The 24,948-nt window shown below is 33.3% G+C and overlaps 1 protein-coding gene across 2 annotated transcripts; it reads left to right on the top strand.

The window, feature by feature from the left end:
• Positions 1-1,272: 1,272 nt before the first annotated feature.
• LOC112716551 (agamous-like MADS-box protein MADS2) lies at positions 1,273-8,497 on the top strand. Of its 2 annotated transcripts, none has more exons than XM_025768474.3 (8): positions 1,273-1,809; positions 4,589-4,667; positions 5,157-5,218; positions 5,910-6,009; positions 7,079-7,120; positions 7,223-7,264; positions 7,927-8,063; positions 8,142-8,497. In XM_025768474.3, exons 1-8 carry the CDS (start codon positions 1,625-1,627, stop codon positions 8,236-8,238), a joined length of 744 nt encoding a protein of 247 aa, XP_025624259.1. In that variant the 5' UTR covers positions 1,273-1,624; the 3' UTR covers positions 8,239-8,497. The 2 variants fall into 2 exon arrangements, with proteins under 2 accessions (XP_025624259.1, XP_025624258.1); XM_025768473.3 differs by having other exon boundaries at positions 1,477-1,809; positions 5,154-5,218.
• Positions 8,498-24,948: the final 16,451 nt, after the last annotated feature.

Here is a 24,948-nt window from a genome sequence, read left to right on the forward strand (position 1 = left end):
GAAATGAAGAAGTTTGAAACTAAGTATGAACATAGAATGTGGAAGCAAGCATCACATAAATATATGGTACATATAACATAGAATATTTAACAAAAATAAACAACAAATAATTGTTCATAAATTTATCCAAATAGAGAAAGCAAGCATTTACGAACTTAAATAAAATAGATTATAATTATCAAATCAATATCCAGATTAAACTTGAAATCCATCTATTGTTAAAAGGGAAAATTGAAGAAGATCGATGATCGATGAATCACAAGGATAAAAGATGAAATTGAAGGAAGAATCTCGAGGGCGAAATTTTGAATATTAGAATAAGTAATAACAGGTTTATTTGAAAGAGGAAAATTAAGGCGTAAAAAAAAAATCTAACTAAATGTGTGTAAGTCAACTAATTTAGATGTCACTTTTTCGCTTAATTAAATGAGCGAGATTCGAATTCTGTCAAGTATAAATAATAATCTATTGATCAAAACAAATTTTTAAATAAAATTTAGATTCCTAACATATTAATATTTGTCTTGTTAAATAAAAAATACCATAAAAAATGTGTACAAGACAATTTTTTTGGTTTAAAAAAACGTGCGTGCATAAAAAATAAAATGCACAATCATAATTAATCATACTAAAATTTAGTTAAAAAAACACTTGTACAATAATTATATTTTAAATTTTAATTAATAATTATATAAAAAGATAATAATATTATATGTATATTAAAATTAATTATTAATATAAAATATATATTAAAATATAAAATATGTATTAAAAATAAATTAAATAATATATATTTATACCAAAATATTCAATAACTAATTTTAATAATTAAGTTTAATATATACATAATAATTTTTTAAAAAGAAACACTTGTAAAAAGCATCAAAAGAATGCCCTAGATTTTTATTAGTAACATTAAGACATATAAGCCAGCTGTCACCACGCGCCAGTGCGGTACACGCGTATCCCCAAATTCTTCGTGAAAGAAAGGAGCGTGCGTTCCACGTAAGAATCCTGAAAATGGGGAAAGCAAAACTTTCCAAAAATACCATAGCCGAGTAAAGCACGATGAAAAGAAACTTATACGAAACCGGTAACTAACACAGTAACACTAACACCAGCCCTTTCTCATCAACAGTGCCAAATAATATATAAAAAATAAAATAAAATAATGAAAAAGAAAAAGAGCCGAGAGAGGATAAAAATCCAAGGTAGAGAGGATTTATGTCATTTGTGATTTAAGTTTAACGCAACAAGCTTCTTCTTTAGGGTGTGTTTGTGAGTTGTGACCTTTCTTCGTTCATTTATTTTCTATTTCTAATTCTATCTCTTCCTTCTTCTCTTTTATATATATATTTTTTTACTTTCTCTCTCGCTCTAGGGCTTGAAAGTCTTGATAACTTAAACTCTTAAATCCAAGTAAGTAACGTTTAATTATTTTCCAAAAAAAAGGAAATTGTTTGAGTTGTGTTTTCAGTTTTCACAAAATTGGGGCTGCACTTGTGTACTAACCCAGAAAAGCAGAATCGGAAGGTATATATAAAATAAAATTGAATATAAATAATAAATAAGAAATAAAAATAAGTATATTAAATTAAATTAGGAAGTTTTAGTTAGTTGGGGAATGGGAAGGGGAAGAGTGGAACTGAAAAGAATAGAGAACAAGATAAACAGGCAGGTGACGTTTGCAAAGAGGAGGAATGGACTTCTCAAGAAAGCTTATGAGCTTTCTGTTCTGTGTGATGCTGAAGTTGCTCTTATCATCTTCTCTAACCGCGGAAAGCTTTATGAGTTTTGTAGCAGCAATAGGTACGTTAATAACTAATAATCATCCATGAGTTCCTTCTTTTATTCCTTTTTTTCCCCTTTTTTTTGTTGTCTTTTTATTTATTTATTTTTAAAATATTAATTACTTCTTTTTTTTGGCTCGACGTGCTTGCGTTGAATACTCGATCGAGATCGATCGATCGATCTCCTTTATTACATGAATTTCTGGATGATTCTTTGATTGATATGATAGAAGCTAGGTTTGATGGTTGTATTGCGTATGAGCTGCACTGAAATGATAATAATGGAAGAAGGCAAGTGTTGTGTTTGTGTTTGATCTTTTTGAATGTACGGATAGTTGTTAGTGAAGCTTGATTTGCGAGATCTGGTTATGGAGTTGCATGATTCGCTCAATATCTGAAATTTTCTGTTGTCTGTAGGTTCTAGTAATTTGTTAGATCACTGTAGCCTAGCTTTTCTCCCTCCTCCTGCTTTTTGGGGATTTTGCTTAATTTCGTGTGTAATTTTAAATAATCAACACAGAGGCCAATCTATCTTTAATTTTCTTGTAAAGACATGCTTGATTGTTTATTCTTTTCATTTCTTGATTTTCCTTTGAAATCTTCAATATGTATGTGAACGTGATGCTGATATATACATACTAGATTATATTGAAATATTGGAATGATAGATGTTGGTATATTAATTAACACATCTTCCAAATGAAGCAGGTCAGGGATGTGAAAATCCATCAGAGTTTTTGTACCAAAAGATAAAAAAAAAGTTTTATATAAATTTAAGTAACATAGAGTGGTTGATTCTTGCTTTCTAAGTCATAAGAAGAGGGGAAAATAAAAAAATAAAATAAAAAGAAGGATTACAAATTCATAATATCATTTTTGAGCTCCCATGCAGTTGTATTTTCTCCTTCCCTAGGTCATGTTAATATTCTGTTACATTTTTATGATGAGTTCAAATCGACTTTACTATCTCTCACTATTAGAGCTACCTAGCTAGGTGGTGATGAATTTATGGGTACTTCAAAATAAATTGAAATGACATAAAAAAAGGAGTTCTTTTAACTAAGGTATTAAAGTTTAATTTTCACAAGATACTTTGCTTTATGGTAGATATATGATTTTATTAGTATTTATTTTAATTGTGTTTTACTAAAAGCATTCTTTAAGAAATTAAAAGTTAAGAAGTTTAACTGCTAATTTATTGAATAATTGTAAAGTTTAACCTTAACGAACGTCTTATTTGTTAACAGAATCCTTTAAGATTTTTTCAGTCTTTTTAGAAGTTATACTCTTTAGTTTAATTAATTCTTAAATTTTCTATGTAAATCAAGATGTTTCTGCTTAGAATATCAAAGGTCAAGAAGTTAAATAGGTCACACAAACCTTCATGCAATAATTTCCCTACATTCTGGTCCTCTTCCTTCTGTGGTGATGAGTTATCTTTCAAGGAAACATGACATCATTAAGTATGAATATTATTTGTCTATATTTTAGGATAATGTTAGATGCATATTCTCTTTATGTATGTTATTCGAGTTGATATAGCCAAGGCTAAGAATATAATGCATGATGCATGAACTTGTTCTTGATTGAAACTACTAAATTTCTGTTTCTTATTTCAGGTTGTAAATCATTGATTTGTTGATGAATTTTACAGTTTGGACTACGGTAGCTATACATTTAGATAGTGCTTGCATGGTAACAAAAATAAGACATAAATTTAGAAGGGAAAAAAAAAGAAAAGAAATGCGTTTGGATAAGTTAAAAATAAGAATAGGAAATAGATTTTTTGGTATTTTCTTAATTTTTTGAAAAATAAAAATAAAAGAGATACATATCGTTTGTTCCTTTATCTTCATATATATGTATTATCTTAACTACTAAATACTAGATGTCATATAATAGAATAATTCTACTAAGTAATTAATCGAAATTTAGTCCATAATAAATTAATAAGTGTTTTTAAACTACACTCCATACTAATTAATTATTATTAATTAATAATTTATTAAATTTCATTTTTTAAAAAATATAAAATTAATGATTATTAATTATAATTATTTAAAGTTGGCTGATTAAAAAATATTTAGCCATACTTTTTTACAATAAAATTCATAAGGTTTCCCATACATGAAGATAGATATATTGTCCACATAATTTGCTTATAGTTTGTTTGGTTTACCAAAATCAAGTTTTTAAGAAGAAAAAGAAAACATGTTATTAAGGCATTAAGTTCTTTTTTCAAATTGTAACGAGCATCCTAAAATATGTTGAATTAAAAAATTGTGAGTCTCTTTTTTTTTTCTGAAAGAAGAAATAAATTTTTTAATGACTTTCTCTAGTCTCTTTAGAGAGCTTATAAAGGATCATAAGTGTATCTCTTAACTTCACCACTTTGAGAAACAATATTATTATTATGGCTATATTTCTACTCGTCTTATTATTATTCACCTTAAAATGTGAAGGTAAAAGTGATATGTATAAATTAATATATAATCAAACTTATCTGAACTGATAATGTATATTAATATTAATCATTATGCGTCATAATCTATGTGCACTATAAAAATCTAAAAAGACACTCTCATTGAAAATATATTATATCTTCAAATTAAAAGAGTACTAAAAGTATGAAAGATCAAAATTAGAGATATGAATATGATAAGGTCATTTTCAACATTAATTTAAAGGGTGTTGTTCTTTGAGTAACTAGTGTGCTATTCTTATCGTATATGTGATATAACACCATATATGCACCATAATCAATTTAACAATTCTTTCTTTTATCTTGTGTGAATTAGCATGCTCAAAACACTTGAAAGGTACCAAAAATGTAGCTATGGTGCGGTGGAAGTCAACAAACCTGCCAAAGAGCTTGAGGTAATCACTTCATTGTTCATACAACTTGATTTATTGTTATTATTATAAGTTTATAACATCTCAAAAAGTTTAAACTAATAAATGCTAGAACTCTGACAAATTTATCGTAAGAATAAACTAGTATTTTTAATCATTAAATTTTAAAATATAGACAAATTTGACTATAAATAAATAAAATTAATTTTATATTTATAAAAGATAATTTTTATATGATAAAAAATATTTAAATATTAATTTTATTTATATATAAATTTATTAATATTTAAATTTTTATATATAATAATATTTTTTTTGTGAATATAAAATTAATTTTTTATTCATAAATATATTTGTCAACATTTTAAACTTTTATAAATAAAAATAATAATGTATTCTATTATATTTATAATGTAAAATTTTTCTCATGTAATTTAGTATATATGTATTTCATTACACATCAAGTGGGATTTTGTTAGTTTTCATTTGTTTTGCTGTATTCTTTTGTAGCAGAACAGTTACCGTGAGTATCTAAAACTGAAAGCAAGATTTGAATCTCTTCAAAGGACTCAGAGGTATTTTATATTTTATATACAGAACTACCTTTTTTGCTTAGAGGTTAATTTAAAAATTTAGTACATTTTTTTATTTAATGTATCTATATATAATTTAAATTCAGCCAACAACATACTAAACTTTTATAACTTATTATTTCCTAATACATAATTTTAAGCTATAATAAATTTGTATAAATAAACGAAAATATTTTCTATTAGTCAAATATTTAATTTATTGCATTTTTTTTAAACAAAAGTGATTTACTATTCAATAAATGGTCAAAATTAAAATACACACAAAAGAAAATAGAGATAGAATAAAAATATATCTAAAAATTTTAAAAATAACTTGATATCCCCAAAGATCAAAGATTGATTAGACAAGTCAAAACAGTTATTTTAGTTGCATATGCAAATTCAAAGAAAGATAAAAACAAACAGAAAATGAGTTTTTGATCTGTTGTATCGACATTTAGGAAATTATAAAGTATATGATTGTAACTTTATATTAGACCAATAAAATGTTATATAAGAAAAGGGAAGTTTTGACTTACCAAAACAATTCAAAATGGTTTAGGTTTACTTTTGTTTAGTCTATATTCTATTCTTTTGCATGTCCTTTTCTCTATTTACTCTTTATGATGTTTTTCATCATATTCATGTACGGTTTCATACTAAGACCATGGCATTTTTGTCTCTTAATTTGCAGGAACCTTCTTGGTGAAGACTTAGGTCCATTAGGCACCAAAGAGCTTGAGCAGCTTGAGCGTCAACTTGATACATCTCTCAGGCAAGTCAGGTCTACTAAGGTAATAATGCAATATTTAAACCATAAATTAACCGCTATTTACTCAACTTTCTAATTAATATATATGATATACTTCTTAAATTAAATTCAATAAATTTTTATATTAATATACAAAGAAAAAAATAGCGCTTTGTTTCTGTTTATTTTATTGTGGATCATTTTGTATATTTTATATGAATAGCTAATTAATACAACATACCTCGTTTATTATATTAAATAGATTTTGATGTCATGAATAATGCGGTTTTGCTCCATGTAGAGGAGGGGGAGGTCTCTATTAAAAAGCAAAAAGTTATATACTTGGCTAAATTTTATGCTTGTATGACATGGTTTAATTTGCTAAATTCACAATTCCAATTCCAATGGTTCAGTTGGAACTTTGGTCAATGAGTAATAGCTCAAATGACATAATCTCTTCATACTCAATTAAGAGGTTGCGGTTCGAGTCTCCTATCTTTGGTTTAAAAAAAAAAAAAAAAATAAAATTGGACCTTTTCATGTTTTATTTGCCACTCGTTATCGGTCTTGTTTAAACCGCCCCCGCCCCCCCAAAACAAAAATTGTTCAGTCAAAATTATAAAGTTTTAAGCCACAATAAATTGTTGTCTTTTGTTAATGCAAAATTGGTCAAGATGATAAATATTTTAATTCATTAATTAGTGATATTAGAATCGAGTTATAGCAATGGAAAATTCCTCAAAATCTCTATTAGTCTTCCCCTTTATAGGACTTTAGCCAAGTCGGATGTCGGTAGTTCAATTAGAACCACAAATAAAAAATGTTGCTTTCCATATGAAAGATTTTAACAGTTCTCTAACATCTTTATTAGATAGGGGAATTCAAAGTTCAAGCAGTTCTTTTTGAAAATCATAGTAATCAAATAGTAAGGACTGGTAAGGAATTAAAAAAAGAAAATGCATAAAACATAAATTTTATTAAGCATTGAATACAACTAACAAACCAATAGTAGAATAATATTTCTAACAATTATCTGACCTTTTACCTATTTATTATTTATTTCGTTTCTTTCTTTTCTAATTCTTTTTGTCACTATCTTCAATTAATTTCAGACTCAATTCATGCTGGATCAGTTAGCTGATCTGCAAAACAAGGTACAACAAGATTTTCCTTTTAATTAAATGCAATAATATGAAGCTCACTTTATGTGCTATTGCATAATACTTCCAAGTTCCAACCCCTTTCTTAATTTACAGGAACAGATTCTGGTGGAAGCAAACAGATCTTTAACCATGAAGGTAATATTGTACCAATACTGATTTTGCTTCTCTGTTTCTGCATAAATAACTTAGATTGCTCTAGGCCAAAACAGGTTGGATATTTGAAACTTGAAATATCTTGCATATGGCCCTTAAATTGGTTTCATAAGAGCATGAGTGAATGTGGTAAAAATAAATAATTAAATAAAAAAAATTATTATTTGATACTACTGATCTGATTGTCCTGTTGCCTAATGCCCCTCTGCATTTGCTGTATTTTCAGTCTCATCACTCTTTGCAATCATTTATCTTTATAACAAGTAATTTGTGTGCCTAATTTTGAATTGTTTAAGTATGGGAAATTAATTTTTAATTATCTAATATTAACTAATTTTTTATTATAAAATTATTTTTAAATTTTTTTAGAGGTCTAAGATATATAATTTAAGATTTAAAATGTAGAATAAAAAATAATTTACAAATTTAGTTAATATTGGTCTTATAGAAAAAATTGACTCCCTAATTGAACTCATCCAGCTCAATCCAAAGAATGAAAAAATACATATAACGCATAATTCATTGGTTAATGCATCTTCAATCTTTGTTCTTCTTTGTTGTTATTCTCATCCCATTAAGGCTTCTCTGCTAAGTGCTGATATAATGGTTTGATTCATGCATGGCACAAAAATCTTTGTTGGCAGCTGGAGGAAATCAATTCAAGAAACCAGTATCGGCAACCGTGGGAGGCCGGCGAACAAAGCATGCAATATGGTACACAGAATGCTCACTCTCAAGGCTTTTTCCAGCCTCTGGAATGCAATCCCACATTGCAGATAGGGTAACCTAAAACACTTTCTATTTTTGAAGACCATAAAGAACGTTAGCTCGAAATTTAACACGTAGTACTTTGATTCAGTCCTGATTACAGGTACAACCCTGTAGCTTCAGATCAGATAACAGCTACAACTCAGGCTCAACAAGTGAATGGATTTGTTCCTGGATGGATGCTTTGAGCTAAGGCTCATATCAAATCAAAATATATTTAGGTGCCTACATAAAAACAAACACCTTAGGTGTAAAAGACAAAAATGCCTCTTGGTGTTTCACAATCAATGTGTAAATGCTGGAATTTGCTTTTGTTTTATTTTGTTTTGGTATAAAAAACAGATGTGGCTGGCTTAAAACTCTGACCATAGACATATGGCAATGTAAGAAGTCATAGACTCTTTGAATGAGAACATTATCTGAATGACCAAGTTGATTTTCCTTGTTTCTTGCTAGCCCCAAATACCATAAAGCTATTGCATGATTTGGTATTCTCCACTCAGTGTGACCTCTCGTTAAAGAAGAGCAGCCAAGTTAAAATGCCCTCAAGCTTCTAAATTTCTAAAACCTTTGCTTCCTTCTTTCTTGTGACTTGTGAGCATTTTGTTCCAACTAATACTATGAATCTTCCTTTTTTCTAGTTTTGCTTCCCCACCAAAACTGATTAATCATTGAATCAATACAGTTCCACAAACTTTGGGGCAACACACATCTCATTATATAAGTCGGGATAAAGTCTAAGCTACTTTGAATTATTTTTTATTGTTTTATATGAATAATGTTATATGCACTTATTTTTGTTTATACTTTTTTTTACACTCTTCGTTTTTTGTAAAAAAAAAAAAGCAAATTGATAAAAAATAAAAAATAATTTTTTATACTGTAAAAACAATTATGTAGATTGTAGAAAGACTAATATATAATCATTATCTTTCTTTTTGGTCATGGTGCAATCATTATTTTTAATAAATAAGTGATTAGTTTCTAGTGGGCCTTTAGCAAGTAGCAACACACACTTTATCGACGGGCCCTTGTTTCCTATGGCTGTATTGTAGTGATAAGTACTTATATGACTTTTCCACAGAGAATAAATTGATGGTAGTAACCAAGTTGGGTTGGTCTAGTGGTTAGCTCACTAGTCCGCTTAAACAAGTGTCGGGGGTTCGAATCCCGCCTTGTGCATGCAGCAACCCATTGGCCAGCGACAAACCCTTAAATGGAGCTCAGTACTCCAATGAAAGGAGTTTTCTGTGTAGAGAATAAGTGTACTGGTGTATAGTTTATCTTAACAAATTACTAAGAATAAAATAACATATTTTATTTGATATGTATTATTAAAATTTATTTATTATTTATTTATTATTTTTTTCCTTCACTATATAGCATATAGCTAAATAGATACGGTAATCACCTCTAGATCTCCTTGACACGATGAAAAATGCCATTTATAATTTGATAGTGCCTTTTGTTTCGATGCCTAAATTATCTAAATTATTTTTTAAAGTAAAAAATTAAATATTAATTAATTACTTATTTTAGCAAATTAAATACCATTTGCAAGGTAATATAGCAATCACCTTATAATTATACAAGTAACAATTTTTATGAAAAAGTAAAAAGAATTCCATTTACATATAACTAGAACTTATGGCAGCTCCTCTTTCCTACTTCCTTATGTCATCGCCACCTTGTTTTGCCAGTTTCTCCTTCACCACCTTTGCCACCTTTAATTTTTACCCTATTCTCTAATCCTCTATTGCTTACCACATCTTCTCCCCCTTGCTTCCATCAATCTCTCATTAACTCCTTCTCCTCACTCCACTCTTTCATTCATTGTTCATTCTCTCAATCTCGCTCTCAAGGAAGATAAACATCACACACAATTCTCTACTTAAGAAGCAAGAAGCATCTTCGCCGTATTTTCCAAGAATGTGAAGGCCAAGTTCGAACAAGGAAGAGAAGAAAGGGAGGCAGCCTAAGCTTGCAAGAACTACACACCTTATTCTTGTTCAACATTTGAAGTTGCTTAGAATTTATAATGTAAAACATTTAAAACTTGTTTGAAAGCTTGGATTATTATAATATATATATTTGCTTGTTCTCGACTTGATTGCTTTTGAAAGTGGATGTTGTTGAACTTTGCTTGATGTAATATATATTTATGAATACATATGGCTTGATGTTGAGGGATTCATAGTGGTTTAGAAGGTCAAAGGAATAGTTAAAAATAAGAAAACGATCAAATAAAATTTTAGAGAAGTTGTCGTTCTTTCAAACCATTCAAATTTTGACGGACACAAATAGAAAAGACAAAAAAAAAAATAAAAATAAAAATCATTCAATTTTGACAAATTCTTAATTGGTAAAATATGTGGTAATTTACATCAATAAATTAATTAGAGATCAGATCAACTTGATTTATTGTATACATATTTTGAGATAAATAATTTCAATTTAGTAAGAGGTATATTCTAAAAATACAACCAAAACATTTGCTCCTCATCAGAGTGACACTCACAATGGTTAGTGAAAATAATTTTTTAAGGGAAAAAGACAAATTAGTCCCTGAACTTTTAAATCGTGGACAAATGGATCCCTTAAGATCTAAAAATACTAAAACGCCCCTAACTATTCAAAACGTGTGACGGATCGATCCTTCCGTGCAAAATGATGTGCCAGACGTAACGGAGAGGGGTGATCTGTCGCTTAGTTGGCGTGTGTTGGGCCTAGGTGGCAAGACGGGACCGTTGAGGAAGCTTGGTATGCCCGTTGGGAAAAAGTCTTGGACAAATAGGTCCTTATGATTGAAAACGATGTTGCTTTTCTGTTTGCCCTATTTGTTCAAATGGAACTCGTTCGCCATTACCGTTGTTCATTTCTGTGAGTGGTTGAGTGTGGGGATATTGTGCAAGCTTAAATGGCCAGTGACGGAGCCTCCTCCAGCTCACAACGAGTTCGACTGCCGCCAACCGTGAAATGCGTGGAAGCTTCAGAGGAGAAGGACGAGATTGCTCCGATGTGTAAATGCCGTATGTACGCCATATTGTACAAATCAAGGACGACGACGAACCCCAATAGATTGTTCTTTGGGTGTCCATTCTTTAAGGTATGTTAGTGATTTTATTTGGTCAGTTTGATTATAGGGGAGTTGATTAAGTTCTGTTTGTTTTGGAACGATGAACATGCAGCTGAAAAATCCCAGTCACTGCAAGTTCTTCTTATGGCTGGATGACCATCTTTCAACAATAAGAGTCCTCGAAAAGTTTACTACGGAGGACGAGGTTGATGATCTGAAAGTGTATCTTGGGAAGAAGGTAGTGGAATAGAAGCTGATTGATTTGGAGAAGAAAGTGTTGTATCTAGAGAGGAAGAAGAATGTTAATCTGTATTTGGTTATTCTAGCAGTGGTTTGTGTAATTTTTGCTTCTCTCATTGTCAATCTTGGCTGAAAAGTAGGAAAAAAAAATCCTGTAATGTAGTATGGGATGAGTTTTCATTTTGTTGTATGTTATTCGAACAAACAATGTTGTAAGGTAAATTATGATATGTTCAGCAAAGTCATTGCCCTAAGCAAGTGAGTGGCATAATTATTTAGAGACATCATTATATATGTAAAGCATAATTTAATCTCATGAAAGAGTTGTTAATATTGACAAAAGAAGTCAAGTACATGTCTACTGCCAAAGTAAGGCATAACTTAAGCCTGCCAGCTATAGCTAATCACATTGTTTCCAAAAAAAGTTGCTTAGTAAAATAACAGTGTTTCTTAAAAAGGGGTTGAGGTAGTCCTGGAGTGGGGATGAACTTAAACAGCCGTTGAGTTGCTCTGCCTGCTGCTGCCAAAGTCTGTGGAGATGCTCCTGATGCAGTTGGTTGTTGTGGAGAGGGGAAATGCTGCTCACTCTGGGCAGGTGGCATAGGCTGCGAGGGTTTATTTGTCATAGGCTTCCTCCTAACTGGTTGCTTAGGCCTAAATGTCCCTCGTATCGGGCGTGATGTAGACTGGGCTGGGGCTTGAATAGTGCTTTTGGAGGCATTGATTGTGTCTCAACCGCTACTACTGAGGGACCAGATTCTTGCTCATTCATCGGTGTAGTGTTTGCATTGGAATTACCCTGCATGAAGGTCAAAACAAGTGTGAAATGCAATTAAACCAGCAAGCAACAACAACGAAATGTCACCAAAATTGTTACCTCGTTAGCAACTGACTGATTAGCAGAATCTTGTTCAACATGAGGAGGGTTCGTAGCAGCAGGGGGACTCTGTTCCACACTCTGAGATGAGGCATTGTGTAAAATGTATCTAGTTAGTTTAAACAGTCCCAGTAAAGCACATTATATCATAAGACATTTAATATCTTGAAGTCTGAAAATATAGACAAATAACTCCCTAACTAAAACTAAAATAGACACTTAAATCCCTGAGTTTATTGTCGGGGGGACAATTACATCCCTGGGAAAGTAAGTACTACCTCTTTCTCGGGGGCTGACTGTGACAAAGGTAGAACCACAAGTGATTGAGAGTCATTGGCCTTTGTTCTTGGTTTTTTCGTCTTTGGCTTCTAGTTTGGGTTGGATGGGGCCCCTTTGCAAGTCTTGTAGTTGTGTCCCCTTTCACCACACTTGCTACATGTGACATAGAAACTCCTCTTCAATTTGTCCCCATCAATAACATCCTCAGCTGGGTCTTTCTGTCTATTATGCACCTTGGGACGTCCAATTGGCCTTTTTAACACAGGTGGAGCAAGCTTAGTAAACTCAGATCTTGTCCAGTATTCCTCACTCGTTACCGGCTGGATGAAGTGCTCGTATGTCTTTCTAATGGATTCCATACATAGCCATGGATGAACATAATCGTCGGGATTATCGTGCCGTTTTCTGATTGCTGCTACAGCATGAATGCACGGCATCCCTTCACAGCAGGACAACGATTTCACAACAACAAAATGGCATAAACATGACTAAAAGTTGAATGAACTAATATAAATTCACAGCATGGCTAACAGGTTCACAGCATAGTTAATATCAACACAATCACATCTTAGGTAATATCAACACAATCACAGCATGTTAATTAGATTCACACCAAGCATGTCCAAATTCACAGCATGGTTAACATCGTCTATGAGTAAAATTGAAATTCACATCAACTATGAATTCACAGCTGGCTTAAATTAAAAAAATACACAGCATGGTTATATTGAAATTCAGGAACCTGACTAACCTGTGAGTTGCCATTTGTTACACGAGCAGCTGTGTTTGATCAGATCCACATCAACTTTGGATCCCTTGTGAGTGACTTCAAACCGTTTGCGCTCATTATCACCAATCCAATTCGCTGTCCATTTGTTGCTTGGTTTGATAAGCCTCTGTAGCCTTTTCTCTTGCACTGGTGCCAGTTTTCCCTCATGAGTCTCCAGAAGTTTCTTGTGTTGAACCATTCGCCGCATCACGTAGCACCGTAACTCCTCGCACATTGTAAGTATAGGCTTGCTTCTGTACTTCACCACCTTTGCGTTAAACGACTCGCACATGTTGTTTGTTAGGTTGTCGACCTTGGGACCATGGCTAAAGTATGCTCTAACCTAGGTAGCAGGTTCAAATTTCATAAGATAAGCCCAAGCATCCTTGTTCACTACTTTGAGTCTTTCCATGGTTGTCTTGAACTCTGAGATGGTTGTGCATGTAGCACATTCCCACACAATTTCTCTTATATACAGATCCTTGAATCAGTTTATGAAATTTTTCCACATATGCATGACGCAGTTTCTAACATGTGCACCAGGCATTACCTCCTTCAGTGCAGGTAGCAGTCCCTAACAACAATGAAGGCATGAAGCCATGTTTACAACAATATATAATACAGTAAATGACTAAGACAACAATATATAATATTGTTTACAACAATATACAGTAAATGAGTAAGACAACAAACACCAAATGACAAAAAGGGTACTAACCTTCTGTTGATCCGACATAAAATTCCAACCGTGGTTGCCTACATCACCAATATCCTCCTGTAAGCATGTTAGGAACCACTTCCAAGATTCTTTGTTCTCGGATCTTGCAACTGCGTATGCAACCACGTAAAACTGATTGTTGGCATCCTGTGCAATGGCAGAAAGTAGTTGTCCCCCATGGTATGTTTTAAGAAATGCCCCATCTAGGTGGATCAATGGTTTGCAGCCCCTCTTGAATCCCTGCTTGCAAGCCTCAAAACAAACATATAACTTGTCAAACATAGGGGCTGCTTGAGGCTGAGGGATCAGGTCTAGCAATGCAAAAGACCCAGGGTTACTTCTATGTATCTCTAATAAGTAATCCCTCAATTTCTCATACTGTTGCCTTTCGTTACCCATCATCCTCTCCCTTGCCTCCTTCACAGCTCTATACACCATCTTTGGGTGTGCAGTAAGGTCAAAGTCCTCTCTTAGAAAATCAATGGCTTCATGGGTTGTCATATGCGGGTGCGTTGCCATCCTCTTCTCCACCTTTTTACTGATCCAGTGTTGATCAGCGGCGTTGCTTCCAAGGTCTCTTGCACAAGTGTGCTTGTTTCTATACGTCTTGACTTGAAAGCATTGTAGTTGCCGATTGTAAGACAAGTGGGCAATCCAACCACACTCTTCGTCCTTGCATCCAACCCTAACTCTTTCCCTATCATTCTTTATCCACACCAACTCTCGGCCTTCAGCAATAAAGGTGTCCTTTACCACCTCTTTGAACTTCTCAATTGTTGCAAACCTTGTTCCAAGCTCAAATCTTCCCTCTCCGAAACTATATTGGTCATTGAACTCAGGCCAATGATGTTCGTTTCCCTCATCATCAAAAGAGACATGTGTATGCAGCTCCTCAGATTCATACTCCCATACAATATCATCACCATCCGTGTCTACATCACTCACGTAGTCTACTAGTGCTGGCCTTGGTCCTCTGGCCCTATTGGGCTCCGTTGTAGGCCTATATATATTGGGCTCCCCTGCAGGCCTACATCCACTGGGTTGTCCACCAGGCCCACCTGCCTCGGGCTCATGGACAGGCCCTTTCTTTCTTGCAGCAGACCTTGTTCTTTGAGACACACGTCGCGCTTGCTTCCTGGGTTGCTTACTTGGCTGAGGGGTTCTCTTAGAGGAATGAGGCACTTGTTTCCTCTTCCCTCTGCCAGACATAGACCCACTGACAACATCTTCCCCACTATCACTGTTACTTTCATCACCGGGAGATGGAGGTGCATACGGCTCATCTTCTGCGCTCTCGTAACTATCGTGCTCCGTCGACGACTCACCCAATTCATCCACCTCGACACCAACATCATCTTCCTCTGCCTCAACGTTTTCCTTTCCAGCACAATCTACAGGTTCTGGGTCATCAATAGGATGATTAAAGAATATATAGAACTCACCAGTATCTTTGTTTGTCATCTTTGCTTGCCGCATCTGGTTGATGCCTGCATCTCCCCTTAGAACATGCAGCCCTGACTCCATATCCTTGCTCTTTGGATCATACCAGTATGCCTCCTTGTATGATTGATATCCCAATCCTTTGAACAGTGTTATCAAATCACCGAAATTTACAAAATCCAGGTCCATAGGGGGGAACCTCTCAACCTTACCATCGAGATAAACTAACTCACCATTCGGAGCTCGTTGAAAGTAGCCCCCGTGATGGAAAACAGGAATCACAAAAATATCTACCATCTGCATCATTGTTTGACTCAACGATTACCACTAAGCATTAGCAAATAAACTCTACCTAAGCCATAAACCACACACAAGTCATCTTCCATGCCCCTCCCAACACTACATTACACCTAAACCCCAACCCACAACATGCACAGCAGATAACGTTCGAAAGTAACAGTCACATTCAGTTTCACATTAAGGATACTTACCACTACCGATGACACCTGCAACTCCACCAACGAAGCTTCACTAGCGCAACCTTACACGAAGACGACGACGGGAAGAAGATCAATCGTTTTTTTTTTTAGGGAAAAGATCATACATATGTGTGCTAGGGCTTCTTTGGAATTGTGTGTGATTGATATGGGCTTCTTTGGAATTGTGACTACAGCCAACGTTCTCAAAACGTTGCCGTTTTCAATCATAAGGACCTATTTGTCCAAGACTTTTTCCCAACGGGCACACCAAGCTTCCTCAACGGTCCCGTCTTGCCACCTAGGCCTAACACATGCCAACTAAGCGATAGATCACCCCTCTCCGTTACGTCTGGCACATCATTTTGCACGGAAGGATCGATCCGTCACACGTTTTGAATAGTTAGGGGCGTTTTAGTATTTTTAGATCTTAAGGGATCCATTTGTCAACGATTTAAAAGCTCAGGGACTAATTTGTCCTTTTTCCATTTTTTAATTATTGTATACTATAGAGAAATGATTAAAAAAATACGAGAGAATAAAATTTACTAATTCAATAAATGTCTTTATCAAACAGTCTACGAGTTTTGTTGAGCTGCAAAGTACTATAATACAGAAATTGGGAGTCTATGGATCAAACATGTGGAGAAATTAATTTTTAGGATTTTGATTTTTGTTGTGCGAGATTTTGTGAAATACGACTCTTTTGTAATAGAGAGTGAAGATTTTCCAGTTTTTTTTTCAACGTCGTTGTCAGCTTTCCAAGGTAATTAAGAACCCATGAATTGTTAATCAAGTTTGGAGATGTGTCGTTAGTTCAGGAGGATGGAGTCAGAATTCTCAATCTGTAGTAATGTCAAGAGCCTCTAGCTTAATGCCTATTGTTGCCTCTACATCTGTGGCTGCAGTTGCACCTAAAGCAGTGTTGATGGCATCTCTGTCATTCGCAATTGATCTAAATCGCGTTAATGATGGAGAAATTGGTGATAATCATTCTTTTGGTGAGCTTGCGATTACGATGACTACTTCACCTGGGATGATACTAGCTTCAGCGCGGGGGGGGGGGGGGTAAAGAACCAGATCCCATGAGAGATGTACTACGAGATAATGATGTTGTGGAGCTCGCCATGATAGCTATGAATAGCAATGAGGATTTAGAGAGGAGTATTTTAGTTGGTCAAGATGCGCTCTCGAGTTTTATAACATAGCAATATTTACCGCACTTTTCGACTTTAAACTTTGAGGCCATGGCACAACAGAATTTTCCATGTGAAATGTAAAAGGAAAATAATTTTAAAGTTTATTAGTTAACAATAATCGCATCAAAGAACTACACCATGTGAATAAAATACGCAGTTAATGAAGCTATAGTAACACTCACATCACTGGGCTGCAACAAGTCTAGCCATAACCTTCATTGCATCACTTTGGGCTCTTTCTCGCTTGAAGATGGTTGATATCTCGGCCACCTGCAATTCGACACGTTAGATCAATAATTGCAAAGAATAGAATAACTAGTAAATGACATAACAAACATATATACCTCGGTGCCAACGGGCAATGAAATACGTCAAACCCAACGGGTCTAAAAGTGCGGAAAGGTCAAAAGATCCACGACAGCCCAATTGACAATCCTAGTTTTAAAGATATTATTTTAATTTTAGAAATTAGATTTTAAAATTAATTAGGATTAGTTATAAAAAGGAGAAACTTTCTTCTATTAAGGGGGGATTCCATTAGTTAACTTTTCATTCCACTTCAGCCCAATTGACAATCCTAGTTTTCTTCTCTGAATCATGAGCAACTAAACATCCACTATTAAGGTTAGGAGCTCTGTCTATTGTATGGATTGATACTGTTATTTTTCTATTTTAATTCATGTTTTGATTTATATTCCAAGAATTATTTTCATTCTTTATCTTATGAATTTGGGTGGAACGGAAGTATGACCCTCTTTCTAATTGAGTTCTTGTATAATTTGGAAAAGCTCTTTACTTGAACAACAACTTGAAAATAATTTCTCCTAAATTCTAATTATCTGGACATAACGGGATACGTGACATATACTCCTCTTATATTTGGGTAATTAGGATTTTTGTGGCATATAAACTGAAATTTGATCTTTACCCTCTAATTGGAATTAATTGACCAAGGAATTGGCGATTGATGAAAGTTAGAGGAGACTAGGAAGGTCTAAGGAATTAGAGTCTAGTCACATATGGTTTGCCATGAATTAAATCTTGCATGATTAAAATAGTTAGTAAAAAAGTCAATCCAGAAAATAGATATCTCTGAAACCTTAACTGTTTCTCCATATTTGGTTTTCAACTTATTTACATACCTGTCTTCCAATTTTCTGAATTTATTGTTTAATGCTCTTGAAGATCCAAACACTCTTTTCTGCTTGCCTAACTAAGTAAATCATTTAACCATTGTTGTTTAGTTTTTCAATCCTCGTGGGATCGACCCTCACTCACCTGAGATATTACTTGGTACGACCCGGTGCAGTTGCCGGTTAGTTTGTGGGTTATAAATTCTGCACTAGTAACACAGCACATGCATCGATACAACCATACAAGAGAAGCAGAATCCCAACTATATCTACCCAATTCGACTAGCCTAGCTACATAAGGTAGCCACCAGATTTGAAGATGTATCCTAGAATTGTTAACACACAACTGAGTCGAAAGCAACATCATAATATATGTCCGCGCATATATATCTCCTTACGGTATTCTCATCTACATTTGGAGAAAGCTCACCTCGAATGCCCAATGAATTTGATACTCTTGTTGCTGATCTATTTTTGTTTCTGCCATTTTAGTTTTTATGAGACTTTTTATTTTTATTTCCTATTTTGTTTGATTCTTTCTGTTTGGATGACTGTAATTAACTATTAATGCACTCTGATATTTAAAAAAATATTTTTTATGTCTCTAATATTTTTGTGCAAGTTTTGGATCATTTTTACACTTTTTTTTTATGTCAAAAGGGAGAATAAAAATGACATATATATGATATGAAAATGAGATTTATTAATATTTTATTAGGATCTTATGGCTTATATATGAACTTTTAAGGCCACTTGAACTTGTTTTTAATATTGGTTGTTACCATATGATGATGTTCTTTGTATATATGCATTGCTAGTATGGTTGGCCTTGTACTCTTGTTGATTGTGTTTCCAGGTTATATGAAAAAATTCATATTTAGAGGGAGTAATTCTTATGAAAGAAAGGAAAAGTTCATCAAATTAAAATGAAATCATTAAAAAAAAATTTAATCTTTATCTCTTTCAATTTATTTTGCTCATTAACTCATATATATTGTTATGTTTGTCATAAAAAAAAAATTAATCAGCTTAAGAAACAATAACATTAGTTGGATGATGACAAACATATACGTGTTCGGATTTGAAAGCTTCATTGTTACTTGATGAGTGTTGTTTGTGCAGGTTTATATAAGAAGTGCATAGTCAAACAAATGGATATTACAACTATAATTGGACAAGGACAGCAAGATATTCTCTGCATCATATGGTCCACCATTTTTATTTGGGTATAGTATAACATTTCAATTTTTGACACGTCATAACTAATATCAATTATTTAGGTGTTACTTATCACATGAATCTACTTGACTTTAAATTCAGATTTTATAAGTAAATATTAATATAAGTCTTGATCGATTTAGCATAATTAACTTATTTATCATGAAAAAATCGTCTAATTACTCGCAAGGTTAATATTCAAAGTCATATCACAAATAAATACTTAGTAATAGAAAATAACATATATACATATATACAAATATACACAGGGATTAAACTTAGAGATATATGTCATCTATCAAAAGTCAAGTCCCAACCCTTGCACGAGTTTCTTAAACTGGAACCAGCTACTAAGATCCTACCCCTCTAAAAGTACTACAAAAGCGAGTGGAAAGTAATACTACTAATCGTCAAAAGGAGTAAAAAATCAGCTAGGTCAATCTCTAGAATGGTCTTCGGCTAGAGTGAACACGTACGGCATGTCGGGATCGAAACGTAAGCGATGTACCGAAACCTGAAACTCAATGGACTTCTCTGTCAATCCCATCTGGAGAGGGGGAGAAAGAAAGAGAAGAAGGGTGAGAACCTAGAGTTCTCAGCAAGGTAAAAAAGGGAACCTAAGATCTTTGTCTCTAAGTTATCGTGAATCATAAAAATGGAACAAGCACAGAAACACAAGGCACAAAATATATACAACAAGTAAATAGAATAAACAATCAAGAAATGGCAATAAATAATTCACAAAAAATTCATATGCGCAAAAAAGATGATGCATGCCTATTCCTATCGTAGGCCATGAGCCCTTGTGTCGGTTGTCTACTCGCAACCCGACGTTACTCAGGGCAAACCTCAAATATGATCTCTTTACCGTGTCAGTTAGGCACAATTATCATCATGGGTGAACCCATGTCAGTTAAAATATCTTGGCATCATGGTAAGAGGCGGGCTATCAGTTAGGCGAATATTCCCGCATTAGCAATCTCAGGCTATCAGTTAGGCGGGCACTTCCGCATTAGCAATTTGGCACAAGGCCCATTCAATATACAATTCTCAACTTTCATTTCATTCATTGTTTCTCATTTTCTTTTCTTTTCTTTATACCTCCACATTACCATTTACTTATACGCACCTCCGCATCACCGTTTCATCATACATACCTCCGCATCACCATTTAATTACACAACCATCCGCATCATCATTTAACATCAACTCTTTTAATATAAAACTTATCCTTTCCTTTTTCTTTAACTAAGGACATGTATGCTGCCAAATTTGGACATGATCCTTTGAATTGACATTATAGTTTTATCGTATTTGAATTTTAATTGGATTTGGTGGCAAACTTAATGAAAATCTACTGCTGCCCTAAGAAGATTTAGAAAAATACAGCAAGAAGCTCTGTTTTTGAAAAATTTATGATAAATCTAATTCTAATTCGATACTTTCAGATTTTGGTGAGAATATACCTAACATTTCCAAGTTTTAGGACAAACAAATTCCAGATACATAGCACCTTGTTGGGTTAATTAAATGTCAATTAGAAGTGTTGTCTTGTTTCTTTAAATTGGTTCCGAGTTTCTTGTGAGCAGCCCAATTTCTAAGAGACATAACTAACTCTAAAAAATAGAAATGGATGTGAATTTTATACTCACTTAAAACATATGGATAGGTCTTTAAAATCATTTTGAAAGCAACTCAAAATTTCAAATAAATCAAAAGTTATAGCAGATGGAAGTTGATACTGCAGAATCATAAAACCAGAAAATTCTGTAGCAACAACTAAACTTCAAAAATTCATATCTTTCAAACCATTTGGCCAAATTATTTGAAATTTTTATGGAGTAATCTTGACTTCTTGAAATTTGATAGAAAAATAGTTTGGTTCAAAAATTATGTCTAAATGGCTCCCAATTTTTATTTTAAGTTGCTGCCAATTATGCAAAAAATTCCGCATTAAGTAATTTACCAACCCTTCGTACCAAAATTTATAGTCATGCCTAAAATTCACTTAGAACTATAATTCTATTTCCTTTTTAACTAACCAAAATTGCTAAAGTGATTAACACAGCCCTAGGAGTTCGAACTCATCAATTCACTTTTTACAAATGCTCACCTACTTAGTTGTACATATTTTTTTCTGCAATATCTTAAACAGAATTTTTTATAGAGACTCATCATCAAGCATACCCATGATAAACCAGCAACCATCATTGTTCAAACATACATTAATTCATCAAACATACAACAATTCATCAATCCATAACAGCAAGCGTAGTAACAAAAGAAGCATTCTATCTATCCTATCCCTTACCTTTCTTCGAGAATTCACCAACCAAGGTCAGTTCCTTCCTACCTTAAATCAGAAAAACCTAAAAAACATAATTAAAAAAATTTTATCAGTCCACAGGGCCAATTGGCCGAGCTGCACACAGAGCAAGAGAAGGATTCTTATTCTTGTGATGGGATGAATTTGATTGGGTTGGTCCTCATTTAAAGAAATTGAAGTTTAACAAGGATAGAGCCTCTGAATTACAAAGAACAACAAGGAACGAAGTTACTGATTCTTACCTAATGAGAAAAACTCCAAAGGAATCAGAAAGAAGAAAGGGTAGGGTTTTTTTTTGGCTTTGGGTTGTAACTTCTTTGATGGTCTTCTTCTTTCTCCTTGATGGTGATGTACACTGTTGACATCTTCCTCCTTCCCTTCCTTGATCAAACGCCACTTTTGCTTCCTTTCTTTTCTTCGTGTGGTTCCTTTCTTTTCTTCGTGTGGTTTCCAGGGGAATTGAAAGGTGTGGCTCTGCTATATATATATATATATATATGGTTTCGTGGCTTCCATCCCTTGCAACACCACATCACATAATTGATTTCACAAAGTGGTGACCATGGTTTCCTCTGAACACATTCAGTTGTGAGAGAAGTAGAGAAGATGGGTTTAATCAAAGTTCCCTTGGGTTTGGTTTAATTAAGAGGAGTTTGGTTCGGTTGAACCGAAAAAAGGATAAGAAAATCATAACTGTAAAAGGGAGGAAGGAAAAATCGGGTTAATAGTTGGTAACACATTTAGGGTAACTCCTCTACTAATTCATTACTGATGAATTAGTAAGAGGTAGTTAATTTTAAAAGAATTAAATTAACTATAGCAGTAATTATCTAATTACCAAGATTCGTCACTCAGAAACACTAAAAAACAAAGTTTTAGCGCTACCTGTTTTAAATTTTAATTCATTATATATATATATATATATATATATATACATACATACATACATACATATATATATATATATATATATATATATATATATATATATATATATATATATATATATATATATATATATATATAAGTCTCGTGGGGTAGGGTGGTTACATATAGTACAAAAGTAAGAAGAAAAAGTGGTTCTTTTTCTTCTTTGGCACGAAATTCTTTATATCATTTTGAGATAGAGGGAAAAGATCAAAACTTAGAATCAAAAGAAAGATCAAGGGTGTTGATTAGGCCTGGCAGCATGGACTCTATTCGTGGATACCAAATCCGATCCAACCAGATTCGGGGTGCGGGTTCAGTCTCAACTCTACCCGCACCCCCATATATATGTGTTATGTGTATGTTTAAAAATGTTACATATGGGAGTTGAACCAATGACCTTCAGCATGTGCAAAAAACTTTAGCCACTAAACAAAGTTTATCAATTTATAATATTAACACTTTTATTCCTATAAAACTTATTTCTTATTTAATGAGATATAAATACAACTTTGACAATCATACTTGGCCTTAGTCATATCATGTTGCAAACCCTATTTGACAGCCCTCAGAGTTCATCCCCTCAGGCCTCAAGAACACAAATACACAATGAACGCTAATTCTCTTCTCTCAAATCCAAATCTCTCTGCACCCTAGCGTTGCTGCACTCTGACAGCGTCTACCCCTACTCCTGTCGCCGGCGCTACTCACCTTACTCGCGGCTATCTTAACTCACGTCACCAGCGGTGTTGCAGTGTCCCCTCACTCTCGTTGCCGGCTTTGCTGCACTGTACCTGTGTCGCCAGCTTGCTCGCATGCTTCGTTCCTCTGTTCAGCTTGCCCGCGTCGTGTTCCTCCGTTCAGCTTGCCCGCATCGTGTTCCTCGGTTCCTCGCGTTCCTTTGTTCCTCTGCTACATCCTACCCTGTGCTTCGTTCCTCCGTTCAGCACTACTCGTCGTGCTGAAATTCTGAAAGTATACTTATCTGCCTTCAAAACTAAGATTTGTTGAAGTACATATGCATATTAGATCAGTTATTATTTAATTTGATTAGTAATTATTTAATTTGGTTTTAATTTGTATTCATGGTTTTATGCTATTTAAGTTTATATGCGATTTTAATTTGATTTTAATTTGAATTTGAGTTCATGATGTTTATATACATATGCAGATTTTAATTTGAGTTTGAGTTCATAGTTTTATGGTGTTTAAGTACATATGTAGAGAACGAGTTCATGATTTTATGGTGTTTAAGTACATATGATAATTTTAATTTGAGTTCATGGCTTTATGTTGTTCTGTTATATACATATAAATTATTTGTCATAAATTTTTATTTCTCTAAAAAATTTATTTAAACATTAAGAAATTAGAGAAAGGAGTTTATTGGCAAGTGCTGTTTCTGTTTTTGTTACATTAATATTTTGTATATCTGTACAAGGTATATTTGAACATGTTACATTTGTATATATTTGTAGGGAATATGGATATAGTGGTACAAAATGTGGTCGCAGAAGAACAACAATAAGAACTCCCGGTGAAAATAACCGCTAATTTTATTCCAGATGAGTCCGCTTGGATTGAAAATAGCAACAAATCGAGTTTGAATAATGTTTATTGGCAATACTTTAGTCGATTTCAAGAGGAAAAAAAGTGGAAGGCAAAATGCAACCATTACAAATGTCTCATGTATAATCGTTTTTTGCTAACATTATAGCATCTAAGATTCAATCTATTTTAGTGACTAAGTTAAAAAGCAGTCTTAGATTCAATCCCTTTTCTCCAAGTTATTGATGACCTTCAAGTCCAGTCATATTATATATGCTACTCTAATCTTATCCATAGAAATCAAATCCTCACAAATCTGCATTTAACTACAATTACTACCTACTTAAATTTAGCTATGATCAACAATTTTAAATTACTACTATCACTAATAATATTTTTAATTTAAAAATTATAATAAAAAATTTCTAAATCATTGCTTTAACTAACATTTATAATCTAATAAATCTAAGTTATTAAGAATCGCTAACATTTATAATCTAATACGAAAAAAAAAATTTTTCATACTTACCTCCTCATTGATGTTATCAGTAACATGGGCAACTCCATCTAGTCAGTAGATACAATCTAGATTATCTTTTATAACCGCAGTTTTAAACTTTGTCTCTTTGTGTCCTCTAGATTTTCTCTTTGTCATAGATTTAGGGAGAGGGT

Source organism: Arachis hypogaea, chromosome 10 (assembly GCF_003086295.3).
Source record: "Arachis hypogaea cultivar Tifrunner chromosome 10, arahy.Tifrunner.gnm2.J5K5, whole genome shotgun sequence".
In the NCBI taxonomy this organism is placed as follows: Eukaryota; Viridiplantae; Streptophyta; class Magnoliopsida; order Fabales; family Fabaceae; genus Arachis; species Arachis hypogaea.